A 24,300-nucleotide genomic window follows, 5' to 3' on the forward strand; every position below is an offset into this window, starting at 1 on the left:
TCCTTATCAAAGGACACCCTACAAATTGCGCCACCAAAAATCTATATATTTCCATCGGGCTCCTCGAATTTTCCTTGGCCGAATGACCGCAATCAATAAATTCGCCTTGTGTACATATTATTTTTTCCATTTTTTGCTCTTCGCTGACTCTATTGTTTTGCTGGATGTTTAAAATGCGATAAATTAAATTAAATAGCTTAGTCCCTTTATTTGGCTACTTACAGATTATGTGACATTTATTGTTCACGCTTAAATCTTGAAAATTGCAATTTAGCGGCCGTCCTTCTGGGGGACGCTGGGTGGTGGGTGGCCCCGTGGGGGTGGCTTATCAGCTAGCCCCAAGGACAGAATTATGTCCTTGTCGCCATCGTCTTTGTCGCGTTTGCTTTCTTGCCGCCTCCGTCTCAGCAGCCTTCTTCCCCTGAGTTTTGTGCTTTCTTTTTTGGTTTTTTGGGGGTTTTTTCAGATTTTTGTGCTGCTGTCGACGGTGCCGCCGCACAGTTGTCTCGAGTTTCCGTTTTAATAAACGTCGATTCCGGCTTCCTGTTTGGGAGCACTGCGTGTATCTCAAGACCCCAGTGTTTCGTCACCGGCCAAACCAACCCCGCCAAGTGGAAGGCCGTAATTGCTGGCAGCGTCTGGGGCTCAGTCTCATTTTCGTCCTCGCCTCCTCGGCTGTGTCTTCATTTATTGCCAATATAATTTCTGACTCGGCTGGAAATTTAATTTCCTCTTAGGCGTGCGAGAAAGTCTTTCCCTGCGCCTTCATCGCTATTTCGCCCGGCGGCCATGTAACATAAATCCAGAAATCCGAAAATCCAGAAGTACTGCAATCCTCCATCGTTTTTGGAAAAGCAGCGAAAAGCGGATGTCAACAGAGAGTCAAGAAGCTGCGCCAAAAAGGGTTACAATTTGTGATTATTAAACCGAGACCAAGTGAAACTGAAACGCCTCCCACCCTCGTTATGTTTGAAAACCCACCCTGCAACGGAAGGGCGCCCCGGGGGCAAATGGTTCGAGCCAAAAAGGCAACAGTCAGTTATAAAAATAATGAAGATGCCATCATACCAATACAAGAGTAGTCAATGAAATATCTGCAGTGAAAGCGAAATCATAATGTATAAGTAAATAAACGTATTTTATAAGGTGTTTTGAAACAGCTTAAAATCATATTTAAGTGGTAAAAAAGGACTTCCGAACAATTTTAACGTACATTGTCAGACTTTAAGGCCACACAATGTTAGAGGAGTGCTACTTTAGAATTGGTTTCCTATTGACCAAGTTGCAGGTGCTAAAGAACCAATTTTGGATCACCATTTCACTGCAAAAAAAGGCTAAGACGTATGATCACATCACTTTTGTGCAAACTAAAGGTGGTCTGGTAGTGCCTCCCAAAAATTCAGTTTGTTAGAGGAAAGAGAGTGAAAATGGCTCCAAGTAGTAGTGGCAACACAAACAATCAACAAAGTGTCTTGAAACAGTCTCAACTCGGCTAAGTCAAACGCAAAGGGCAGCCCCTCACACACACACTTTGTCTGTTTGCTATAAAATAAACATATGAATATTTATGACTGCCTTCGGGGGGCCAAAGTGGAGTTTATGCAAATAGACTGCCGGGGAGGAGGGGCTTTCGACCGGACCGGTTCTCTGCAGCGAAATGTAGTGCCAAGATACATTTTTCTGAGGCTTAGGGCAAAGTTTTGAGCGTGTGTAGGGGTTTCTTGGCCCCGTCACTTGATCCCTGGAAATCCTCGACGAAGCCCGGCCATTAAGCAAATTCGTTGGCATTAGACAAAGTGTTGAAATTATGATCTGTTAAGTGTCTAAATACGAGCCGAGTGCCCTGGGCTGGGCGAGTCCTGGGGGTGGCTTTCCGGGCTGCCTTGTTTCGCCTCCTGCTGTATTTAAAATGTCATTTTGTTGTCAACCTCAGACTTCTTGTCTTATGTCAAATTATAATTATGGCGCCATGCTACTAACGACATTAACGCAGGGCAAAAGGCAGTGGCAGCGGCAGTGGCAGTAGCAGCCATTAAATTGCCTAAGCATACGAACCCTTGTCGGCGTCCTTGCTGCGATGTCCTGGCCACCCACCACCCACCACCCACCAGCCATCCCCCTTTTGGGGGGCGGTAGCGCCGCCTTCATTATCAGCATCGAAAGTTAAAATGCAGGCAAAGGCTTTGCCTTCTGCTGCTGCTCCTGCTTCTGCCCTGCCAGCAAATGAAACATTTTTGTTGTGCAAGGTTAAACGTTTCGAAAACTTTGTTTTAAAATCACTTAGCGCCCGGCACACACACTCGCGTCCACATGAACGAGCCACAGTGGAGTAATTCCTTTTAGTGCGAGAGATCTGCATTTTTTAAAAAGGCTAAAAACCCTTTTTTTGTAAGTGAGATATTCAGAATTTATTCTGGATTTTTTTTAAAATTTGTTAAAATAAAATGTTGAGTATTTTTTTCTGTTAGTAATGTGGCCAATCATTTCTTATGAGTTCTTTTAAAGCTTGATTTCCGAAAATTTTAAATCTCTTTTATTGATTTTAAATTGTTTAAGTAAATTAGTTTTATAATTCTTTTTACTTATAATGAAATAATGATTAATAAAATAAACTCTTTTAAATTGAAATTTTTTACGTAATTTTTTTTTGACATTTGGTTGTGGGTTACTTCGAATTTCAACTAATACAAATTAAATAGATAAATATATTTAAAATATTAATTAGGACTATTTTCAGTAGCATAATAGAATATTTAGTATATCTTACTGGCAAATTTTGTACACCAAATGCAGCATTAAGAAATATATGTCCTCCCATTTAGGTTCAAAAACCATTTATTAGTTTGGAGTCACTGTGACCCACGCCACGCATATGTCACAGTTGGGTCCTGCTAAAAGGGTGCAGACTTTGTCCACATTGCCACCGAGGGGCCCCACCACCGCCCCTGGCACGCCCCCCCGATTTTCCCAGCCCTTTTCCGCATTTTCCAACTCCTTTTCCGCCGTCGTTGTCGTCGCCTTTTGCAAAGTGGTGATAATTTCTGCTTTGTTGCGAAAATGACAACATTTTAACCCGGCGCACACACACACCCACCCACACTTGGCTTTTCCCGCCCACAGAGTTGTCCGCACCTCCCCGCCCACACAGTTTTCCACTTGCAATGGACGCGACTTGTGTCGACTTTTAATGGTTTTTCATCTTATTAGCAGGCAAAAGTTCTTTGTCGCCGTTGTTGTGGATGCCACGCCCCCTGGAGGAGTGGGAGGGGCGTGGGGTGGGGGTGGCTGGTGGCTGGTGGAAAATGGCTAACAGCTACAGATTTATTTGCAATTTTTGCTCATTTGGCAAAACACAAAAGCGGGTAAAGTGGGCCCAAAAAAACAGAGCAGAAAACAAAAATAGACGACGCCAAGTCTTTTGTCTTTAGCCACTTTGCGAGCCCTCTCTGGTTACTCCTTCTTGTTGACTTGAAAGTCCCCCAAAGCCCACGCCCCCAGAATTTTCCCCCGCCCGCCCGCTTTTCCAGCTTGTTGCTTTCGCTCTGCTGTTGCTGAGGGCGCATAATTAAAAAAGTTTCATTTCATTTTGTTGGGTTTCTTGGTTCGTTTCGCCTCTGTTTATGTTCATTTGTTTTCTTGCGTGGGTTTCTGGGGTTTTTCCCGCCTCCTGGATTTTCCACTGCAGCCGTTACAGCCCAAGGAAATTCAGACGTCGCCAGTTTGTTTGCCGCCCTTTGTCTTAATGATTACCGCCTTCTTGCGTTTTTTGCATGCTTCGTTTAATTTAATATTAATCTAAGAAGTTTGTTTGTTTTTTATGTGTTCTTCCTCCTTGGCTGTAGACCAGAAAGCTGCAAATGACTCGGAATTATATGGCGGGGCTGTGGGTTCTAAATGGATTACGGGGCACATGACCAGGGCAAATTTGCATGCCAAAGTTAGACACAAGAGTTCTCAGATCATCAAAATGCTAAATTGCTCCTCAACGGGTGAAATTGCATCCTAGTGTTAGCATTGCAAAGGTACGCCTTAAAAGTATCTCCAAAATATATAGTTCAAATAGTATATCACTTTAACGAACCTTTTAATTAAAATACTTATAAAATCTTAGCGATCCATAGTAGTTTTGCCTTGGGTACTTACTAAAATATCTAAACAAAACAAAATAGTATTCAATAAATTTAATTTGGATTATTGTTCTATATATTTTTTTGTAAGTTTCATGAAAAATAATAATTTAAATTAAAGTAAAAAGGTGCATATTGAAATACTTATAAAATCGACTCCCTTGATATTAACTCCTACTAGGTTATTTACTAAAGCTTCCTTACGTGCTTTAGAAAGTAAAACCACAAATCTTTGTGGTTTATGTTTACATATTGTTTTTTTTCCTACACTGTGTTGAATGTGTTCTCCAATTGAAGATCTCTCAGCACCACTCCTCTAAGTCTTGGGCATCCCCTCGGTGTTTTTACCTTTTGTTGATTAACTCAAGTATTTTGGCATGCAAAACGTTTGGCAAATGAATTTTATATTCGCGCGTCTGGGAGTTCCACCTTATGGATATTTCAAGTACGCAACGCACCGTTTAGGGGGTGGGTTTCGCCCTGCCGGGCTGTGGAGGGTTAGGGGGTTGGTATCTGGGCTTTGGAATATGAACCAGACGCCGCCACAATAGTTGGCATGTCAAAGTCGCCGCGCGCTGCTTAATATTGCATTGGCTGCAAGGGAAGTGCATATAGTTGCACTCCCGATTTCCAGACCGACGCTGCCCCGGTGTAGCCCTCGTGACCCCTGACCCGCAGCAGCCTCCGCTCGTCCGCTCATTCATTCATTCATGCCCTGCAGATCTGCATGTCTGCGTGTGGGTGTGTGTTTTTATGAAGCTTTCACAACTCCGCCGGGGGTTCATTTTCGCGGAAAGCGCTCCGCTCCCGTCCGAAATTCCGATTCCGCACTTTAATTTCCATGTGCAGTGGCCGCTCTGGCCATGGCAACCCATAGGGTCATAGAAAATCTATAAATTCGCTGGATAATTTGCAGCTGCCGTGGGAGTGCCAAAAAGAGCGGCTGGGTGTGGGTGGTCCGGCTGGCGCCCTCTGATTGCCTGGGAATGGTCGCCGAAAATTAACATTTATTATTTCGCCGGGGACAGGAACCCGAAAAGAAAGACGAATTTGGAAGTACAATTAAAGAGTTTTTAGTTAATTATGCATTAGATAAGAATGCTAGTCGTACATATTTCCTTAAGATATTATACACTTACCTTGTAGGTGATTTTAAAATCCCCAAATATTTATTCACTTTCGAAAATCATCTTTTTCAGGGAAGAGCTTCACCCTGACGATTGTCATCTCGACAAACCCCATCCAGATAGCCACCTACACGAAGGCCATCAAGGTGACCGTGGACGGGCCGCGGGAGCCCAGATCCAAGGTGCGACACCAGGGATTCCATCCGTTCGCCTTCGGGCCACAACGTTTTGGACCGGATCCACTTATGGCCGGGTTGCCCTTCAAGTTGCCAGGTAAGCGGAACAGGTTGAGCATTCCGGGGAATCGGATTAGGAAGGCTCAAGCGATAACATCACCGCCACACTGGCGGAAAAGACTTCGTTTTGGCTTCTATTAGTTTCAGTTTTCGGGACGATCAATTCTAACAATACAATACGAAACATTTCTCTATTATACGAATTCCCTTTTAAATTACAACAGCCAAAGGCACAAAATATAAGCCCCTTCAATCACTCTTTTTAAGTCCAGAAATAATTTATTTTTTAGATAAGAGATATATAGGCACTTGAAGCGCATTTAAAGAGGCTTGGCCAGAGGCGAGTGTTCCTCCCAGTGCAGTGAGTTGAGCGGAGCTAAACTGGGAACTAAGCGGCTTTTGGGAAATGGCCTCAAGGGCTTGTCGCTCGTTAGACACCGAACCACACGTATCAATGTCAACCGGGCAGCCGGGGGTTAATGCTGATGCGCGGGCGGGCTGGTGGCGGGTTAAGGCCAGGTGAGCTTATTGCCCGTCTATTTTGGCCGCGGGCCACACGCGAAATTAGCTGTAAATAAATATACCTTTTATCCAGGGGTTAAACGAACCGAAGCCGAAATCCCGATGCCCGCGGCTTTGGGCCAACAAAGAGCTCGAAAATCCGGCTGGGATAGGGTTGGCTAATGGGTTAATTAGAGATCTTTGCCTATAACCCGATAGGTCGGCAATATACCCCTCATTATGACAAGAGCCCGTCTGGGGTTCCATTTCCATTTCCACCTCCACCGATGGCCGCGAGCTTCTTTTCGGGCTCATCGCCAGTTGAGTTGGGCTTAGCCCTTAATGAGCTGACTTGCGCTTTTATGGGTTGTGGGGCTAAGGGTTATGTCAAAAAATTACGAAATGTTAGCGATTCAAGGGGCTTAGGGGACCTATGGTAGCGAGGCTAGATTAGGAGGATTTTGGTGTCTCCACATGCTTATACATAGTACGGGAAATATAACGTTTCCTAACTATTTAAAAGTACGATTTAAATTTTGTATTATTATTCAAAAAGGTAAATTGTACCTTAACCTTTGGTTATGAGTTTTCGCTTTCAAGGTGTACAAAAAAATTAATAAATAGGCAACACACTTTAATTTATTCAAAATACTGTCGTAACGTAACGATTAAAATCCATGATCAGACTAACCTTTGGTTAGCAGTACCTCTGACTTTTGGTGTTTTAAGTCGTTAGAGTGGTGTGCACCTAAGCAATGCCAGAAAAGTTTCAATTACTTTAAATACTAAAATATTAAGTTACAGAAAAGAGAGAAAAGAAATCCCCAATAAAATTAACCTTCGGTTAGTGGTTCCTATGACTTTTGGGCCACCAATCCCAACCGATTCGCGGCAGAACGTCAACACAAGGGGCCAAGGAGCCCGACTTGGCCGCTTCATTAACACCTCAAGCCATTAGCACAAAGATGATGACAAATGAGGCGGGCAAAGGACGCAGGACGCAGCGCGAAGGACGACGGGCTCCTGTCAATGCCACCCTGCGCAGCCGAATGTGTGCCCTATTTATGGAAGCAGGGCGAGACACAATGGAGGCGACAATTATACAACAAAACAACAGCTTGAAAAATCCATTAAAATGATTTTAATCCTTTAACGAGTCACGAGAAGCGACTTGGAAATGCGCATCGCGGGGGTTAAATGTGAGCCCGGGCCCGAAAATCCGCGTCCGCGTCCGAACCCGAGACCGAGGCCGAGGCCGATGCCAAAAACCCAACCCTTAAGCCTTAAATTATTTTAAAGAGCCCCGCGCGACTGTTGCAACAATAAACACGCGATATAACCAGGCTGCGAACAAGGATAACGATGGCAAGGACGATTGTCCGTGGGGGTGGGAACTCCGTGCCCCGGAAGCAGGCAAAAACAAAAAATGAGGACAAGGAACAGTCGTCGCCTGGTGAACAAATCGCTTTTGATACGCTTTGATTTTATTAAAATTTAACAATTTCGCTATGAAATTTATGAGCCCTTCGGGTGGCTGGGTTCACTTCGATTCCATTCAATTGGATTCGCTCCGCGAAAAGGCTTACGAACCACTTGTCTCCTGGACCGTATCATTTGTGATCTCGCAATCAGGCTGCCTTTAATGGGCAAGAGCCTTGACTTCCTCTGGGACTACAAGAAAAATTTGATTGGTTCGAAGGGGACCGCTTACAAGTTACCTGGAATACTCTTAAATGTAACTACTAAGCAATTGCCATACTATTACTATCTCATCTCAATGCATGTAGTTTTACTAAACTTAAACAGTAATACATTTGGGTTTCATAAGAAGCTGTTTTGAACAACTGTTGAAAGGAACTTAAAGAGTTTCTTGGGCCAAGTTGGCATGTCCTTGTCCAAAAATCGTTGGCTAAACTGTTACCCGTGTCCTGGGGAATCACTTAAAGAACTAACTTGTGACCCCGGGGGAATTCGGGGAGGACTCCCTTCCCTCCCTTTCGCGCCCCTCCACTTCGTGTGCAAAGTGACACAGCAGCTGAAAAAGTCTCAAAATTACATTAAAAACTAAAAGGACTTTGTGCCAGGACATGCGTGCGTGTGCGAGTGTTGGTGAGTAGTTTTTTGGCATACGGAAAACGTAGTTGACTCCTTTAACGGGATCTCGGGCTGCGTGTCAGGGAAAGTTTGCCAAATGATTAAAAGGACTCGGCAAATATGTGCGAGAGCAGATGGGTAGCAGGGTATAAAATGTATAGTGGCGAGTCCTCTCCGCCCGGAGACGATGTAACGAAATAAACATAAAATGGCGTTGTAAGCAGAAGCACATTAGTGACAAGTTTCCACAGGGTCCCCGGCTCACTGAGCGAAAATGCCCCCTTAAAAGAGATATTTGTGTCTATTGGGCGTGGCTTGGGAAGTGATCCCTGTAGGTATGTAGGTATATAAAAATTCTATTTAAAAACCCTGAAATTTATCAGATAGATTGTTCAAAAATTGATTTGAAATTTTCAATTATAAATAGTTTAGATCTTTTAAATAGTATTTGGGGTTGTTAAAATAAGAACAAATACGTAATATAATATAAAAATGATATAACATTTAAGTAAGTATTAAATTATATTTAATATGCGCTGAAAGAGATTTCCTTGCTGTGCTTTTCGGAAATTTCCCTACTTTCCTGAATTTCCACACATCCTTTGGAAGGTGCCGCCCCGCTCTCTCCCCCCGCGTGTGAGTGTGTGGAAAGTGGAAAATTTGTAGCTTCCGCAGCGGATATCCTGTTTCACACACGCCTTGCTCCCTTCTTCATCAGCCCGCCCCTCCTCGTCACAAGGCTCTTTTGATGAGCAAGGCGTGTAACTAAAAAAGTTTCGCGTTGCGTTTTTAGTGAAAATTATATTAAAATTTTGCGCTTGATGTAATTTATGTCATAAAAACCCCCAGAAGAAAGGCGAAAAAACGAGTCACAAAAAAGAGGCGACGACGCGCTAATGCTGTACATGAATTTTCTGCTCGACTTAATTTCCACGGAACTTGGCAAGACAATGCCCGACATGCGAGCATGTGATTTTTTCGCTATTTAAGATTATTTATTTAAAACCCCTTTTTTGGCCGAGTCGCCGTCAAAGGCGAAAGGCAAAGATCAAAGTGCTGACTCCACCCTTGAATGCAAATATATGTACGCATTTAAGCACACACACATGCTTATCCTGGTTGTCCTGGATGGGGCGTACGCTTTTTGTGTTGAGGCTTCGGTCCAGAAAGTGAATACCAATCGGGAGAAGATCGCTTTAACTGGGTATCTTTGAGATACTTTAATGATATTTCGTTTTATTTGAAAGAAGTTCAATTGTGGAAACTCCAAGTGGCCTAGGTTAATGAACCTAGAGTTCGATAGCCCCGGCACAGAGAGGTAGAAGATCGCATAACTTGGCTATCCCTAAGATATTACAACTCAGTAATAAACGAATAGGTAAATAACAAATGCCATTACTTAAACTCCAATTTAGCTAAGTTAATTTTTCATCACCATTGTCTTGTCTAATTCTTAACCCTTCACTGGCTCCCACATGAACCTACGCTTCACAATCCCATCTCCCCCTTCAACATATTCCTTCATGTTCCTGCCCTTTCAACACTCCCACTCTGTCCACCCGGGGTGACTTTCGCCCAAAGCCCTTAAAGGGTTAAACGCCGCCGCCTTTAAACAAGTTAATAAACTCGGCTGGCATCACCCTAGCCAAAAAATAAATAAAGTATGCCAAAAAAGCGGGGGAAAGAAAGAATGAGATGATTTAGTACATATAATCAAACATGCAGACAGACGCACAAAATTTGCACAGTCACCGTGGGCAGTGGGGGTTAAGGCGACGAGGCCTACAGCTCAATTTGCCAGACAAGAGCTAAGCACACACACACCGACGCAGGGGGAGATATTTTAAAGTCATTGTCCTTGTGGGAGTCCTCCGCCCCTCGCCTCCGCCTCCGCCCTCGCCGCTCGCCACCCGTCCCCCTTGGGCTGCTCCCCCAAGGACATATTACAGCATTGATTCAATTTCATGTCAATTTACGTGTCAATGCGACACTAATACGCCAAGGGTCGTGGCCTGTGCAAAAAATGTGGAAAAGGGGAGGCTGCAAAATGGCAAATTTCAGGGGCCTCAACAAGGTGTGCGTTTAAAATTATTTATAGCATTTGCGAAAATATGTTTGCCGAAATGCCGGGGAAAACACTTTTTCCCTCGGCTCGCTGAGAAGTATGCTACCATTTTTTTGGCAATAACTTGCGGCCTGTTTGCGCCTTGGCCTTGAGTTGCATGTGTGTGTGGGTGTGCACGGCGAGAAAATCAGGTTAAAAATCAAATGGTTATGGGTAACAACATAATTAGTATGGAATTTTCCTTTAAATGAGAAAAGGGCTAACTAGGTGAATATACTAATTTTACTAGATATTATTAATGTTAGTTTTTATATTTATTATTATATATTTCTTGTTATTATTATAATTTTTTTTTTTTATAAATATTATATATTATATATTTTTTCACATATACATATTGCTATCATACTTAAGTTTGATGGTAAAATGTACAGAAATTATATTTGGCCAAGCTTTTATAGTTTTCTTTCAGTGTGCGTGTGTGGTGGTGGTGTGGCCTTGTGTGTGTGAGCTCGGCATGCCAAGGCAGCACACCCACACCACTCTACCCATGTCTCACTTATTGAACGCATGTGTTGACAACACTTGTGTAACGGTGAATTTGTGCGTATTGTGCGTGTGTGTTGGCGTGAGGTGGGTGGGTGTTGATTTTCCGGTGGCGGGCGGGGGCTGGCAGACTCCGTTGCCGGGGATCCCTGTCAGGAGCTTACAAAACAGCAACAAATTTGCCAAAACAATTTGCAAATCTACAGCAAATACATGTAAATACTGATATGACAGACACTTTGCAAGCGGATGGGTGGCGAGGGGGCGGGGGACAGGGGCGGGTGTGCGGCGACCTTTCACCTGTGGCGAATGCCGCCGATAAGTGATTGGCAACAGCTGCCTGGCTGGGAGGTCTTTATTAACTTGCTCCCTTTTTTGTTCTTTGGTATTTTGCCGGCCGAAGCGAAGAAAATTGTGCGATTTTTACTTGTTACCAGGGTTGCCAGGTGGCCAAGCAAAGCACGGGTTGTCGGGGATACGAAATATATCTCCCGACCGTAAGATTATTGGGTCACACAATGCTATTTGGGACTTTTAATTTTCAAGTTAACACATACCAACTTTAATTTTTAAAGGAAACCCTAAAGTACAAATTTAAGTGTTCTATATAAATAAGAATAGGAATTGACCTACAATGTCTAGCGGATAGTTTACTATAAGAAGGTCTTATATGTAGCAACTACCTAATTTGCATTTGGTAGCCCGTAAGCTAATTTTGAAAATTAAATAATATACAATTTTATTATGTTATTTATCATTTAAAAATTGCATTTATTAATTGAGTTGAGAATAAACAAGGTGCTTTATATACCTTTCTGATTATTATGATGTATTTGTATTAAAAATTAAATTTGTTTTCAAAAAGTGATATCTAATATTTTGATGAACTTGTTGACTGAAAAAACCGCCATTTCCAATTACAGTTGTACTTAAAACAATAAAATATATAACGGTTGGGCTAACAAATTATTATAAATACAGGATGTGAAAAACATTTGATCAAATAAAGACAGCGCTACTTTGATCAATTGTTTAATGCTCAACTATGGAACATTTTTAAGAAATGATTACTCATACGCTATTTTAATTATTATTATAAATTGTGACAAATACGTATTTTAAATGCAACTAATTTATTTTTCATCTCATTTATTTGAAGTACTAGGTATTTTATTCAATATGTTTTGCTTTTCGTTGTGTTACTCAAATAAATAGGCACTGGAAAACAATGAAAGCCAGCGGCAAAATCACAGCCGCCGCGATGTCCGCGCTGAACGGAAAACAGCAACAGAACTTCCTTGCCTTCTTTATTTTCCGACTGCTGCCGGCGTCGCTTTTCCTTTTCCTTTTGCCCTTGTATTTGTGTTTGTGTTTATGGCGCTGATGCGCAGCCGTCGAGTTTTCTGCTCTCGGCGATTTTGAGTGAAACTCTGGCGGAGTGGAGTGAAAGTGCGAGCCATGTACTTGGGCGATTTCCCCTGATTCGTCGGCCGGGCTCAAAGGGGGAAAATCGGCGGGGTGGCGAGCGGGGGTGGGGCTCAAAACAGTAGCGCCTCCCCCCGCTCAGCCCGCCACCCCCTTATTTTGTGGTGAGTTAGGAAACCGGCTTGCTTTTCGGTTTTTTCCTTTTTGCCCCCATTCCTGATTTTCCAAGGCAACGTCTTGTGGTGAGAAATTGTTGCGCGCCGCTGAGTTTTTCCTTTTCCATTTTTATTTTTCCAGCGGCAGCAGCATTTTCTTTGCCGCTCTTCGGGCGAGCCGTCGCCTTTCGTTTTCGTTGTGGGTGGCTAGGCGCTTTTCCGGGAGTGGGCGGATTTTCCTGCCTTGCCGGCGGAATCGCAAATGCCGTCGGTGGCATAGAAATTTCAGCGCATTTGCCGACGGCAAGTCGTTGGGATCGAAAAACTTCTTGGCGATGTTGAAAGTAATAAGGCGCTAAACGAAAAAATGCTTCGAGCTCATCTCAATTTAATTTAATAACTTAACGGGTATTTTCTATAATATATACAACTAACTATAGTTGAGGTTGTATATATTAAAAATTAAATCATATTAATTTCATCGTGATGTTCAGATATTGTTGGGTTTTTCTGAAAATAATAAACTTATGTAATCTATTATTATTATTATTATTATTAATCTATTAAATACAAATTAATTTCCCCAAAAATGTATCTTTTATTATTTTGTTTTGACAAATTAGTGGGACTAAAGATTTTACTATTCGCTTAACAGATATTCCCGAAATTAAAAAACAGGTATAAATATAAATATTTGTAACATTTAAATTAAGAATTCCCCCAGATTTATTTGGTGTCTTGACCGACAATCAAGCGCGTTTTCTGGCCAAGGCCTATATGGCGGCAACGAGCATACGCCCTGAGTGCCCTTCGCATGCTTGTCCTGTCCAATCCCTTCCCTTTTCCTTCCTCCCCCCCAACAGAACCCCTTCCCAGCCCCTTCCCTATCCCTCCCCTCTCCCTTAACCCATGGCAACCAACCAGAATCTCCCCACAATGCGGTACCCAAAAATGGCAAAAACAAAAAAGAAGGAAAACCGAGACCTAGGAAGAAAGTCTAGAAGAAAAGAAAGCGGAGCGAGGAAAAAGAAGGCCGAAGCGTAGGACGCCGGACTCATGAAAGCTTTTTGCGGCGCACCAATGGCACCGCGTTATGCTCTTACACACACTGCCAGGCAGTCGCACACACACACACACAGGGGGAGGGTCCTGGGAGAGTCCTTGGGGGAGAGGGGCCGAGAGGGAGGCGGCGTTGAGAGTGTCCCAAATGGGAATTCACTCACACTGAGCAGCCATCGACGAATACCGTTACGAGGGGGCCAGGCAACGGGAAAAAACAGAAAAGAAAAAGAAAATGAAAAGCGGGTCGCAAGGAAAGGCGCTGGGAAAGCGGTGGAAAAGCCGAGGAATGGCAAACCCAAAACTGACACCAAAAGCGGCTAACCCTTTATCGCACATAGGGTTTCCTTACAGGACCGCATATTTAGGTTGCAGTTATGGGGGCTCGCTCCCTCTCGCTCTGGCTCGCCCTCTGTCTCTCTCGCACTCGCACCCTCCCTCTTGCTCTTTCCCCATCGCAGCTGTGTGTGTGCCTTGGACACAGACAGTGGCGTACATATGTACATAGTTTTGGGTTACCCAAAATCGACGTGATGTTATATTATATGGAAAACACAATTTGCTCAACGGTCTGCCACCGCCTCTGCCGCAGTGGCCGCCGCCGTCGCAGTCGGCGCCTCTGCCGCAGTCGACGCCGACGCCGACTTTAAGTAGCACTCGAAATCGTGGGCGGTAACGATTTCTATGTGTGCAGGGCACCTAGAGGGAAAGTGTAGGACCTAGCAAAGCCAGGGAGGGGGTACGAAAAAAAGGGAGTAAAAATATTAGACGGGTAAAAATAGGGGCTCCATAAGTGGGGGGATGCCGGGATCCTTGCACTTCTGCGGGCCGTTACTACTGCCATTTTGCGTGACACAGCTATAAAACGGTGTCCCAGCTGGTAAAACACCACAACACGAGGTATACACAGCTACTAACCAAGGGGACTTATAAATAAGCAGCAGGACAAGATGGTAATCAGAGATTGTTGATATTTAGTGGTGGATGTCATTAAGAAATAAGTAGTTCTCAAGATATGTAATGGGAAATATGTATTTATGAAAGGCTATGAAAAAACATGACTTCAACCTATCTTAGTGATAAGAAAAGATAGAAAATCGAAATTGATTTCGACAGCTTTCAAAGAGCTTCCCCTAGAAGGTAATAACTAAAACTGCTTTTAATTTTTACCCGTTGTGAAGGATGATCCTTCAGCCCAAGACACTAAATAAGGAAACCATCTTGTAGCCCCCTTCGGAACAAGAAGTTAGTCACAAGAACAGGAACCACAAATACGTGTTCATTTCCTTGAAACACATTAATGGATTATATAAGTTACTGGTTTTAAAGATATACTATGGGATTTTACCTAAAATGTAGTAATAACTTGTTTTCTTACAATCTTAAAAGGTTAACAAACAGAAGATCAATATATATCAAGGCGCTCTGATTGAAAATAGAATTTAGTTAGCTTCCAAAGGCTTCCCTTAGAAGGCTAAGGATATAAAGGATGATGCTTCGGCCCAAGACATTTAATAACGAGACCATCTTGTAAGCCCCTTTCAGAGGAGAAGTTTGAAAGGCTCTTTGGCAGACAATGGGTGCTCGAACGAAAGTTGCCAGCTCAGTGACAGCACTGCTGTGTAGTGCACATATATAGGCACTATATTGGAGTGCACACCCACCGATTGTTTTCGCCCGCCTTTGTTTTGACTGAGCAGCAAAAGTTTTCATCAAAAAAGACGCCAGACATGGCGAGATGTCGAGCTGATGACAACTTCCACTTGTCGTAGTTTGACCCAGTTTCCCTGCATTGTGCCGATATCAATGACTATATACACAGATGCATAGATATAAAGAGGGCCATAGATACAGATACAGATACAGATACAGATACAGATATGGCAGGTATAGGTGTAGATACGGATGCGTGTGCGGGTGGGCAAATGAAAATGTCATGCAGCCATGCCAATCAAGTAATGCAGCTGCCTCAAGACGCTTTCCAAGACGCTGCGAGGGGGAGTGGGCAAGTCGGGCGGAAAGTGGGCGTGGGTGGCGCTGCAGTGGTTCGTTTGGTTGGTTCGTTGGTGTCACATTTTCGGTGAAATTTTGGTTTGCAAACTTTGGCAAAACTTGGCCAAGTATGTGGCCTCAAGTGTGTTAAAACGGGACGGAGACAGACCAGCCAGTCCGCCGGCGAAAGAGACGGCTAGCTGGCGGCGCGAAAGAGAGAGGGCGAGTGCCGAGCATGTGAGTGTATTGTGGTCGGTCTGCCGCCGGAGGATTCTCCGCACCGCTCTTCTCTTCGCAGCCATCTCTCTCGCTCGCCCAGCTCCGTCTTGGCGCTTTCTTAAGCCTTGGCTCGGCTCCTTGCAGTCAGCTACAGTGAGCGAAAGTGCGCTGAGATGGGAGCATAGCCAAGTTGCAAAATGGTAATATTACGATTTAAAAATAAATAAGTAGGAGTATGTTTGGGGTGCTATCTAATATTTTTTTAAAGAAATTGTATAATAATTAGTAGGATTATCTTTTCAAATAAGTTGACTTTTTTGAGCTAGTTAGCACTCATATCCTTTTGGTTGACAATCGCACAGCCATTACTGGGAATACCCCTGCCACACGTGGCGTATGCTTGATATTTTCTCCGAGTGTCATTGCGGCTCTTCTGGTCCTTTTGGCTCTGTAGCCGTCGGCATCGCCTTCAGCCATCTTGTGCTGCATCTTCCTTCGGGCTGCCGGCGAGGAGGGAGGCATCCTGCAGGATGCCCGCAACTGTGGGCTGCCACTTGATGGCGGCCACATGGACATGGGCGGCCAGGAGCAGCCGAGAGGGATGCAGCGATGTCGCTGGCGAGAGCGAGACGCCCCTGGCTGGGGGATAATTTTAATGAATTTATTTAGGAGTTTGTCTTGGGGGCAGGTGGCTGCTGCACACATATACATAAGCAGCAATGGCCGTCTCTGCAAGGGGCTGGGACGCGGAGCACTCCTTGCCCAATGTTGTTTTGCAGCAACCGAAATGTGCGGCAGCATTTTTGGTCTTGCACAGTGGGCTATATGTGGTCGAGACGAGGCTTTGGCTCTTGGCCCTCGTTTTTCCTGCTGTTGGCTCATTTTTTCGGGCTGCTGATATAGGTCCTGACACTGCACTTGGCGCCCCCAAAGGATTCGGCCGGAATGAACTGGCTTTTGGGGCCCTCTGACTGGTCCATCTAGGAGCTCATGTGCTGAAATTGTAGTTTAAGTTTTAAGTCTAACTAAACTAATGAGATTAAAGTTATTACATTTATTGTCTCAAGGAAGGGGCAGCTACATATTTTTTATTGGCAGTTCTGATTAAAAGCTTTTAATCTTTTTGAATCCAGTCTTAACTTAACTGTTTCTCCCCTATCCCTGTAGGGTTTGCCCACCACCTGGTGGGGATGCACAGCCACCTGCACGCGCCCGACTGGCGTGCCCACATGGCCTTGGGCGGCCGCCCGGCCGCCTTTCCCGCCGCCCCCTTCTTCACCCACCATGCGGCGGCCTTTCCCACCGCCTCGGGCCTGCGTGGACTCAGTGGTTAGTTCGAGAGGGATTTCCCTCGCAAATGTATTGAATAAAATATGACATAATATGTACTTTTTTCAGCAGACAGCCAGCACCAGCAGCTGTCCACCGTCGGAGCGGCGCACAGCACCACCAGCCCGGAGGGATCCCCCACCACCACCACCACGAGCGGCACGCAGCTGAGCGCCTTTGTCCAGCCGCCGATGACGTCGTCGCCGCCGCCGATCACCAGCTTGCAGAACGACAACAATAATAACAGCAGCCACAACATCGATGCGGGCTTTGAGAGCGACAGTATTTCGGTGACGGGATCGCCGCGGAAGAGCTTGGGCTCACCCCTGACCCACGACGAGGAGGAGGCGGAAGCGGAGGCGGAGGGCGAGGGCGAGGCGGATGAGGCGGAGGTGGGCGGCCTGAGTCTCAATCTGAGTAATGGCGGCATCCAAGGCTCCCTGGGTGAGAGTTCGCCCGGCACCGGTGGCGCCTTCACTGCGCTCATCCAACGCAGTGGTAAAAATCCCACGGACCTCTTTGGAGGATTTGCCGCCGGAGCAGGAGCAGGGGGAGGAGGAGGAGGAGCAGGAGGCGGGGCAGGAGGAGCAGGTGGCAACCACTTCGCACCCAGCGGCCACAGCTTCAATCCCGCCCTGGCCGCCCAGCTCTTTCTGCAGAGTCCCCTCCTGCCGCAGTCGAGCCAGTGGCTGTACACCCAGCTATATGGCAGCTACAGCGATCTCCCGTGGCTGAGGAACGCGGCAGCGGCGGCGGCGGCGTCCAACATCAATCCCGGCCAGGAGATGCCGCCCCTCGGCAGCAGCGGCAGCACCACTGGCAATCCCGATCACGACGGCGTCAATCTGATCAAGCGCTGTGTGACCCTGATAACCCACAATCCGCCGGATGCGGAGAACGCCAATCCGAATGCCTCGCCGCCGGTCAGCTCGACGCGGCGATCCCCGTCGCCGGTGGAGACCATTGATCTGGACGACGTCAGCACCACCTCGCGCTCGGCCAGCGGGTCAAGTGGTCACGGGGGCGGCGGCGGTGGCCCCATCAGGACGCGAACCCCAAAACCATCGGCGGATGTCTGGCGCCCCTACTAGCGGCTGGCGGCCGCCTTGCTCGGCACTTGTCTGGCGGCCCAGGGTCACGGGGGCGGCGGGGTGAAAGGTCACCAGGAGGCGGATCAGCAGGATCGGGGCACTTAGCTGTTCCACAAAACTGAAGTGAAAAAAGGGGAAGTGAAGGCAGCGAGCTTGTGGTGTTGTGAATAGTCGCCATATCGCAGCTGGCGGGGATTGCTCATTGAATTTGTCAGACCATAGGGAAACCCTTAAAACCACCTTCCAAATTGAACTATTTTATTTGAACATTTATAATTTGCTAATAGAACATGAGTTAAAGAAGTAAAGCAGAGAATTTCGTGTCGCATATGTACCTCAACCCTTTTTTTTATTATAAATGTATTTTGAAAGGACTGGCCTGATATTACTACTAATTTGTTACTAAACTTGGGTCCTAGAATTTATATTTTTATTAACCTCGTTTTATAAATTATGAAACTGATCCTTAACAGCCAGCAAATATTATTTAAATTACACATTTGTTTTCCCCTTGCTAACACCATTTTCATTTTATAGAATTATTTAGCCACAAACATGTATTACTTAATCCCCTGTGTTTTTACCTGGCTACGATTCAGATCTCGAAGTTACTGCACTGAAAAGAAATTATTATATAATTTGTATGGTTCTTAAAATTATTTAACAAAGATTAGCTTTTATTAGATTATACTTCTTAACTATTGCTGATTAACAAGGATTATGTTCTGTTATATGTTATGTAAATCTTACAAAAATCCTAAATCACAATTTAGCTTTTAATTATCCAGATATTTGAACATACAAAATCACATTTAAGTTTAATATAAACAAACAAAAAATCAATAATATACCACTAAAACAATTGCAAAATGCCAATTACGAATTCCTCAATAACCAACTTGTAGTGGCAACTATATTCCAATGTCAAAGATACGTGCCAAGACACTCTTTTCTTTCTTTGATTCATTCCTCAAACTACTAAACTTAAAAAACAGCTTACAAAAGCATACAAATGGCATACAAAATGACAAGTTCAAGGAGCAACACTCGCATTAAGTAATTTTTTGTGTTGTTTTTAATGGTCAACCCTAATGTAAGTGGCTCACATATCGAATTTAAATCAATTAGCATGGCCCTAAGAATCAAATATAATTATAAACAGTCGAAGGCGGGGCCTCTCATACATAATATATACGCATATTCGCGAGATCTGTGTACATTGGACATATATATGGCTCTGTATTCCCCCTCCAAAATCAATACGGCAAAAATTAAACAAGCTAGATGTTACGGAAATACCTTTTTTTTGCAAAAGACGAAAACGTAAGGATATGGAAGGAAAGAAAGGAAATAATAATAACACATATTTTAAAATTTATTAAAAATAAATTTAAGTAATGACATGAACAAAAGGATACTGGAACACAGACACACAAGCATACACCGATTTGTACATAAGGTACTTGAGTAGTGTGCCACAGATTCGTTAATAAAAATTTCAACTAAAAGAATGATTTGGCGAATGTTTTAAGCAGAGGGAGAGAGTTTCGAACCTCAGATATATACACAGGTATATTTTTAAAAACGGAAATGTAACTTAAACATTTTTAGGATGCTAAATTAGGCTTATATGTTTTTAGCCGAGAAACATTCAATTCAATTGAAAATTGTTATTCAAAGCCAGGGATTTATTTAAAAAATAATTAGAACAAGGATGAGGATTGTTTCACCCCAATTTAGCCCTCTTTTAAGGGTATGAAAAAATCGAGAAGCCGCAGAGAAGGACAGAAGGCGTGTGGGTAAGAGGTAAAGCGGGGATTTGGATAATCAGCGCCGCCAAGAAAAGCTTTTAAGAAAATTAATTCACCCCTGTCCGAGTTCCTTGAAGGGGTTAACACAAATATAAAGCGGAAAAGGAGAGTTGAATTTATTGCCAGAGAGTCCCTGACGGAGTTTTTGGCGCAAATAGAAATCTGGCTAAATAAAAAGTTTAAATAAATGGTCAAACTTGAAAGCGAAAAAAGCCAAGCAGAAAAATGCCAGAAAAGGGACTCTCGTCTGAAGGATAAATTACATGGAACGGGCAAAAAATAAAAAATAAAAGAAAAGAAAAGACGACTTCCAACTTGTGACGTGTGCTGGGTACGATTTTGGCCGAAGCAGCTTATTTAAGTCGTGCGAATAATGAATGAGTTTTCCAGTTTTCCAGCTTTTCAGCTCATATTAAATGAGCTTGGCGGCGATCCAAGAACGTGGCTCTGCGCTTTTCTTTCACTTTTTTGCGCTTTCCCTTGCCTAATTGAGCATAGAAACAATTAGCGAATGGCTTCTAAGACAACAAAAAATGAGGAAAGTAAGGGGATTATCCCCCGGCGAACCTTTGGGTTAATGTAATCACTTGTGTTAATCTGAGATTATTTATCTTACTCTCGTTTGCTTGGGCACCTTAGCCCTGGCTGGCTAGGTAATCGAAACTTGGATTTGTTTAAGATACACTGTGAATATTTGTAATTTCCAGGCATAATATGCACACCTTCCTTATCCTTAGAGCCAGTTCTCTTTGCGGGGCTAGAAAACTCATTTGTCAAGGCCCCACTAATCCCGGCCATATGTGAACCCCATTATGGGGACATCGTGTGCAAGTAAGAAAAGGTTTATCTAGCGTGCTCGAATCAGAAACAAATGGCTGAAAATTAGCGCTGCCTTATGAGTTGGAACTGACAAATCGCCGGGCGCATCCTGACCCGAGCCCTGTCGTTAAAATCCCAAAATTAACATACTCAAATGTGAGCACTTTTCGTCCCGAAAAAGCGGGCGCCCGAAGAAATTAAAAATGAATAACCTGAAACGAAGGCAATGATATCCTGTGCTTGGGGGTTGCTTTTCCCTTTTCACTTTCCGCATTCAACTTTCGACTTTCGGCCTTCCACTTCATCGTATCAACGCAACCTTGTCTCGTGTCACCTTTTCTGACACATCCTCAACCTCGTCCTCACGCCACCCCGTCCACATACCTTTTTTATCCTGCTCATGGTCAATGGTCCTGACAGTCCCAGCTGCATTTTCGGTTTCTTTTGTGTTGGCAACTCCGAGGTACCATGGGTACTCTTCCATACGGGGGATATCCTCTGAGGCGATCCCAATTTTAAGTACCTTTCTCAAGAGTCTGCATAATGTGGTATGGTACGATATGATATTCATTATGATTCAATTATAATGTTTCTGTTTCAGTTTTTAGTATGGTGTAATGAGGATAGTTTTGTCCTATTCCTTAATATAGCCCCAAGTACTGGTTGACATGTTAACATTTGGTTATCCTTCAGGGTATCTCCCAGTCGATAAGGCTGTAACCGCCTCTTCTGCTGATTTCTGCCCCAAGGCTGTGTGTGCTGCAAAGAAACGGAGAATCGGAGTCGCAAATGCCGATCTGCCTTCCAATTTGGCTCGTCAGACGGGAGGAGCGTCTGTCTGAAGACGTTGCCCTGGCTACCCGTTTCTGCCTCAAATGATGACTGGCATTTGATGGCGACAAATGCTGGTGGGTGGCTGGACTCGGCTGGGTGGGCGGCACGGGCAATCTTAAGAAACAGCAACGACACAACCTAATAAACTGTTGCCCAGGACGACCAGCATCTGACATTGGCCGGCTTTTAACCTCCGTCGCTCGGTGCGCAATTCCACCAGCTTGCTGGCAACAAAGGACCAAACTTTCATATCGTGTCTGAGGTTGAACAGGTTCGAAATTAAAGCATCTGCCTTCCAGTGCCATTCCACCCACTGCCACCTCCACCCACTTTCGACTGTTGCTCAAGCGTTAAATAGAAAATTTTATGGCCACTCGTTGGGAGTGCTAGTGTCCTGGTTACACACGCACACAATTGTCCACTCGGATTTACAGGGCTTTGGCAATAAACATTTAAATAAATCTACATATATAGATAATTGCGCCATGAGCAGCTGCAGAGGAACACTATATTCAGAGAGAAATAGTGTGAAACTAATATAGCTTCAATAGGGCTTCGAAATCGTTCTTTAAATACATTAATGTTTTGTCCGAACTTTGATCATTGAAAGTAATTAAAATACTTGATGTCCAAGTTGGTACTTTGCATTTTGCAAAACCAAATTTCTAAAAAATACAAAAAATAGACTAAACTACGACTGAAAAAAGGAACAAAAATGTACTCTAAAAATTTACTTTATTTACGCAAACAAAATCAGTATTTTGGTTGACAAATTGCGAAATGATGTCCAAATAAGAAATGTGATACCTCGTTGAGCTCGCAATTAAACTCCGAATCGATTGGCACATAAATTTAAAAACCAAAATTTTTGAATATTTTTTCGAAAAATATGATGATACAACCCCTGGCAAAAAATGCCAAATTCGGTCAAAAAATAAATTCCCCAAAAAGTGATGGGGATCGATAGCCCTGGTGGATAGCTGCTTATAACAGTCGGTCCTTTTGATGTGCGTTTCGATTTGGCTAAATTACGACTGAAAAACGAGTGAAAGAACCGTAAATATTATATAATATCATATAATATAAATTCCTCCCCGTCAGACCGGCTTTCTCATCTCATGCATTTCCCAAGTGTAAGGACACACACTTGAGTCGCATTTTCATTTCGGTAAGTGGGCTTTCAATTAACATGTTCCAGCCCCCGGAGAGGCTGCAGCCCCATTTTAATGCCAAGTAATTTGACTTTATGCCATTACCAAGCGCCAAAAACTTGTGTGCGCAAGTCGGAGGGAGGGCAAACGACTTGAGGCCTGGCAGAATCTGCCGTTTGCTGCTAATTATGCCATCATTAGAGACACCCCACCCCCATGCCCCACGCACTCGCACACTTGCAATAAATTTGACACCACCCCCTTTCGCATGGCATCGTGTGACGTCAGTTTATGGCAAATCGTTGCCGGGGGTATTTTCCGGTTATTATGACACATTCAAGCACTTGAATGCACGGGGAGAAATTGCAGCTCATAGTTCGGTTGGTAAACTGCTTATTGTGCCTTTATTGGGTCGAGTATTTAAACACTAAATATATGTTGAATGTAGTTCGCTTACCCAATTTTCACCGAAGACATTTCGTATTGTATTCCTCTAAGCTTGCTACTATTTCCCGGGCTTTTCTCCCAGTGCAGACGCACATTCGGCAGCATTTGCCTTCGGCAATTGCTATCAAATCACTTGCAGTGCTAATTGCTGTGCTTATTATTAATAAATTGCTTGTTTGTTGCAGTTGTCGCATTCCACAGATTGAGAAAGCAAGGCTTTAATTATGGCGAAATGTATCGCATTCCGGATCATTTTCGAATTGGAATGCCACGAATGCGTGTAAGCTGTACTCATCGAATCGGAATCTGAAAAATATGTCAATGGTTGTTTATTGTTGAGCCGAGGTAATTTCAAGTAATTACTTAAAAATCAATTTGTCAATTATATATATTTATTTTTGCGGACTTAAAAACAAGTGAAAGTCGATTACCCAGTGAACCAGTTTTCTTGCCGCTTTAAGTGGGTTTTTGAGTAGTTTCTGGACCATTTGCTCGACTGAGTTAAATGCCCCAAAGGCGGGCGCACACCGGGAATGAGTTTTCTGGAAGCCAAAATAAACAACAACCAGCAGCCGGCGGCGTCACAAACTTGGTAACGGTTAGGAGAGCGGGAAAATGGGGTGGGGGAAAGGCACGGAAAATCGCGGAGCGGGAACCACAAAACATTTTGTTGGACAGCGAACGGCCGGCAAAGGACATCGAAGCGACAGCGTCGCCTGTAACATGACAGGTGGCCTGGCCATCCACCACCCACAGCCACCCACGACCACCCAGGCCATCCACGTTTCCCCCCGCTTTTCCAGCTTTGTCACAGGAACTGTTAATAATGTGCAGCGTGAGCAGGAACGGAACAGAAAATCAGCGTCATTGGCGCACCTACAACATGCGATGTTGCGGTCAGCGACACAACTTCGTGCCCGGAAAATGGAAAAGCTGCCCCCTTCTTCCCCCATCGTTTTTGGGGAAAATAAAAGGAGAAGCGGCGGGGGGCTAAAGGCAGGTCATGAGTGACGGCGCCGCTGCGTCAGCGGCATGTAATTTTCACGGTTTTTCGCAAATACGAAAAACGAAATACGCTAGACGAAAATTCCCTCGCTCCAAAAACAGCAGATCCCTCGCTCCCATTTTCCCTCTAAAACTAAACAGAAATGAGGAGGAAATTGCAATGCATTGGAGAGTCGCCCTCTAGAATGCCCTATTAGGGAAATAATTGCAGTTCATGGAAGAGGTGACACACAGTGTGCTTTGCATAATTAAAAACTTCTTATCTCC

General features: G+C 44.2%; 1 protein-coding gene and 1 long non-coding RNA gene across 2 annotated transcripts in view; both read left to right on the top strand.

Moving 5' to 3' along the window:
• LOC108027488 (uncharacterized) overlaps positions 1-17,966 on the top strand; it is a 30,392-nt gene extending 12,426 nt beyond the window's left edge. Inside the window, exons 4-6 of the mRNA XM_044093241.2 lie at positions 5,327-5,527; positions 16,714-16,875; positions 16,945-17,966. Coding sequence (XP_043949176.1) covers positions 5,327-5,527; positions 16,714-16,875; positions 16,945-17,966 — 1,385 coding nt within the window. The remainder of the gene's footprint in view (positions 1-5,326; positions 5,528-16,713; positions 16,876-16,944) is intronic.
• A 4,375-nt stretch (positions 17,967-22,341) lies between these two features.
• Positions 22,342-23,556, top strand: LOC127011657 (uncharacterized). The gene is made up of 4 exons (XR_007764849.1): positions 22,342-22,475; positions 22,532-22,598; positions 23,214-23,373; positions 23,446-23,556. It is a non-coding gene; the product is annotated as an uncharacterized LOC127011657 (long non-coding RNA).
• Positions 23,557-24,300: the final 744 nt, after the last annotated feature.

The sequence above is a fragment of the Drosophila biarmipes genome, chromosome X, assembly GCF_025231255.1.
Source record: "Drosophila biarmipes strain raj3 chromosome X, RU_DBia_V1.1, whole genome shotgun sequence".
NCBI classification, from domain to species: Eukaryota; Metazoa; Arthropoda; class Insecta; order Diptera; family Drosophilidae; genus Drosophila; species Drosophila biarmipes.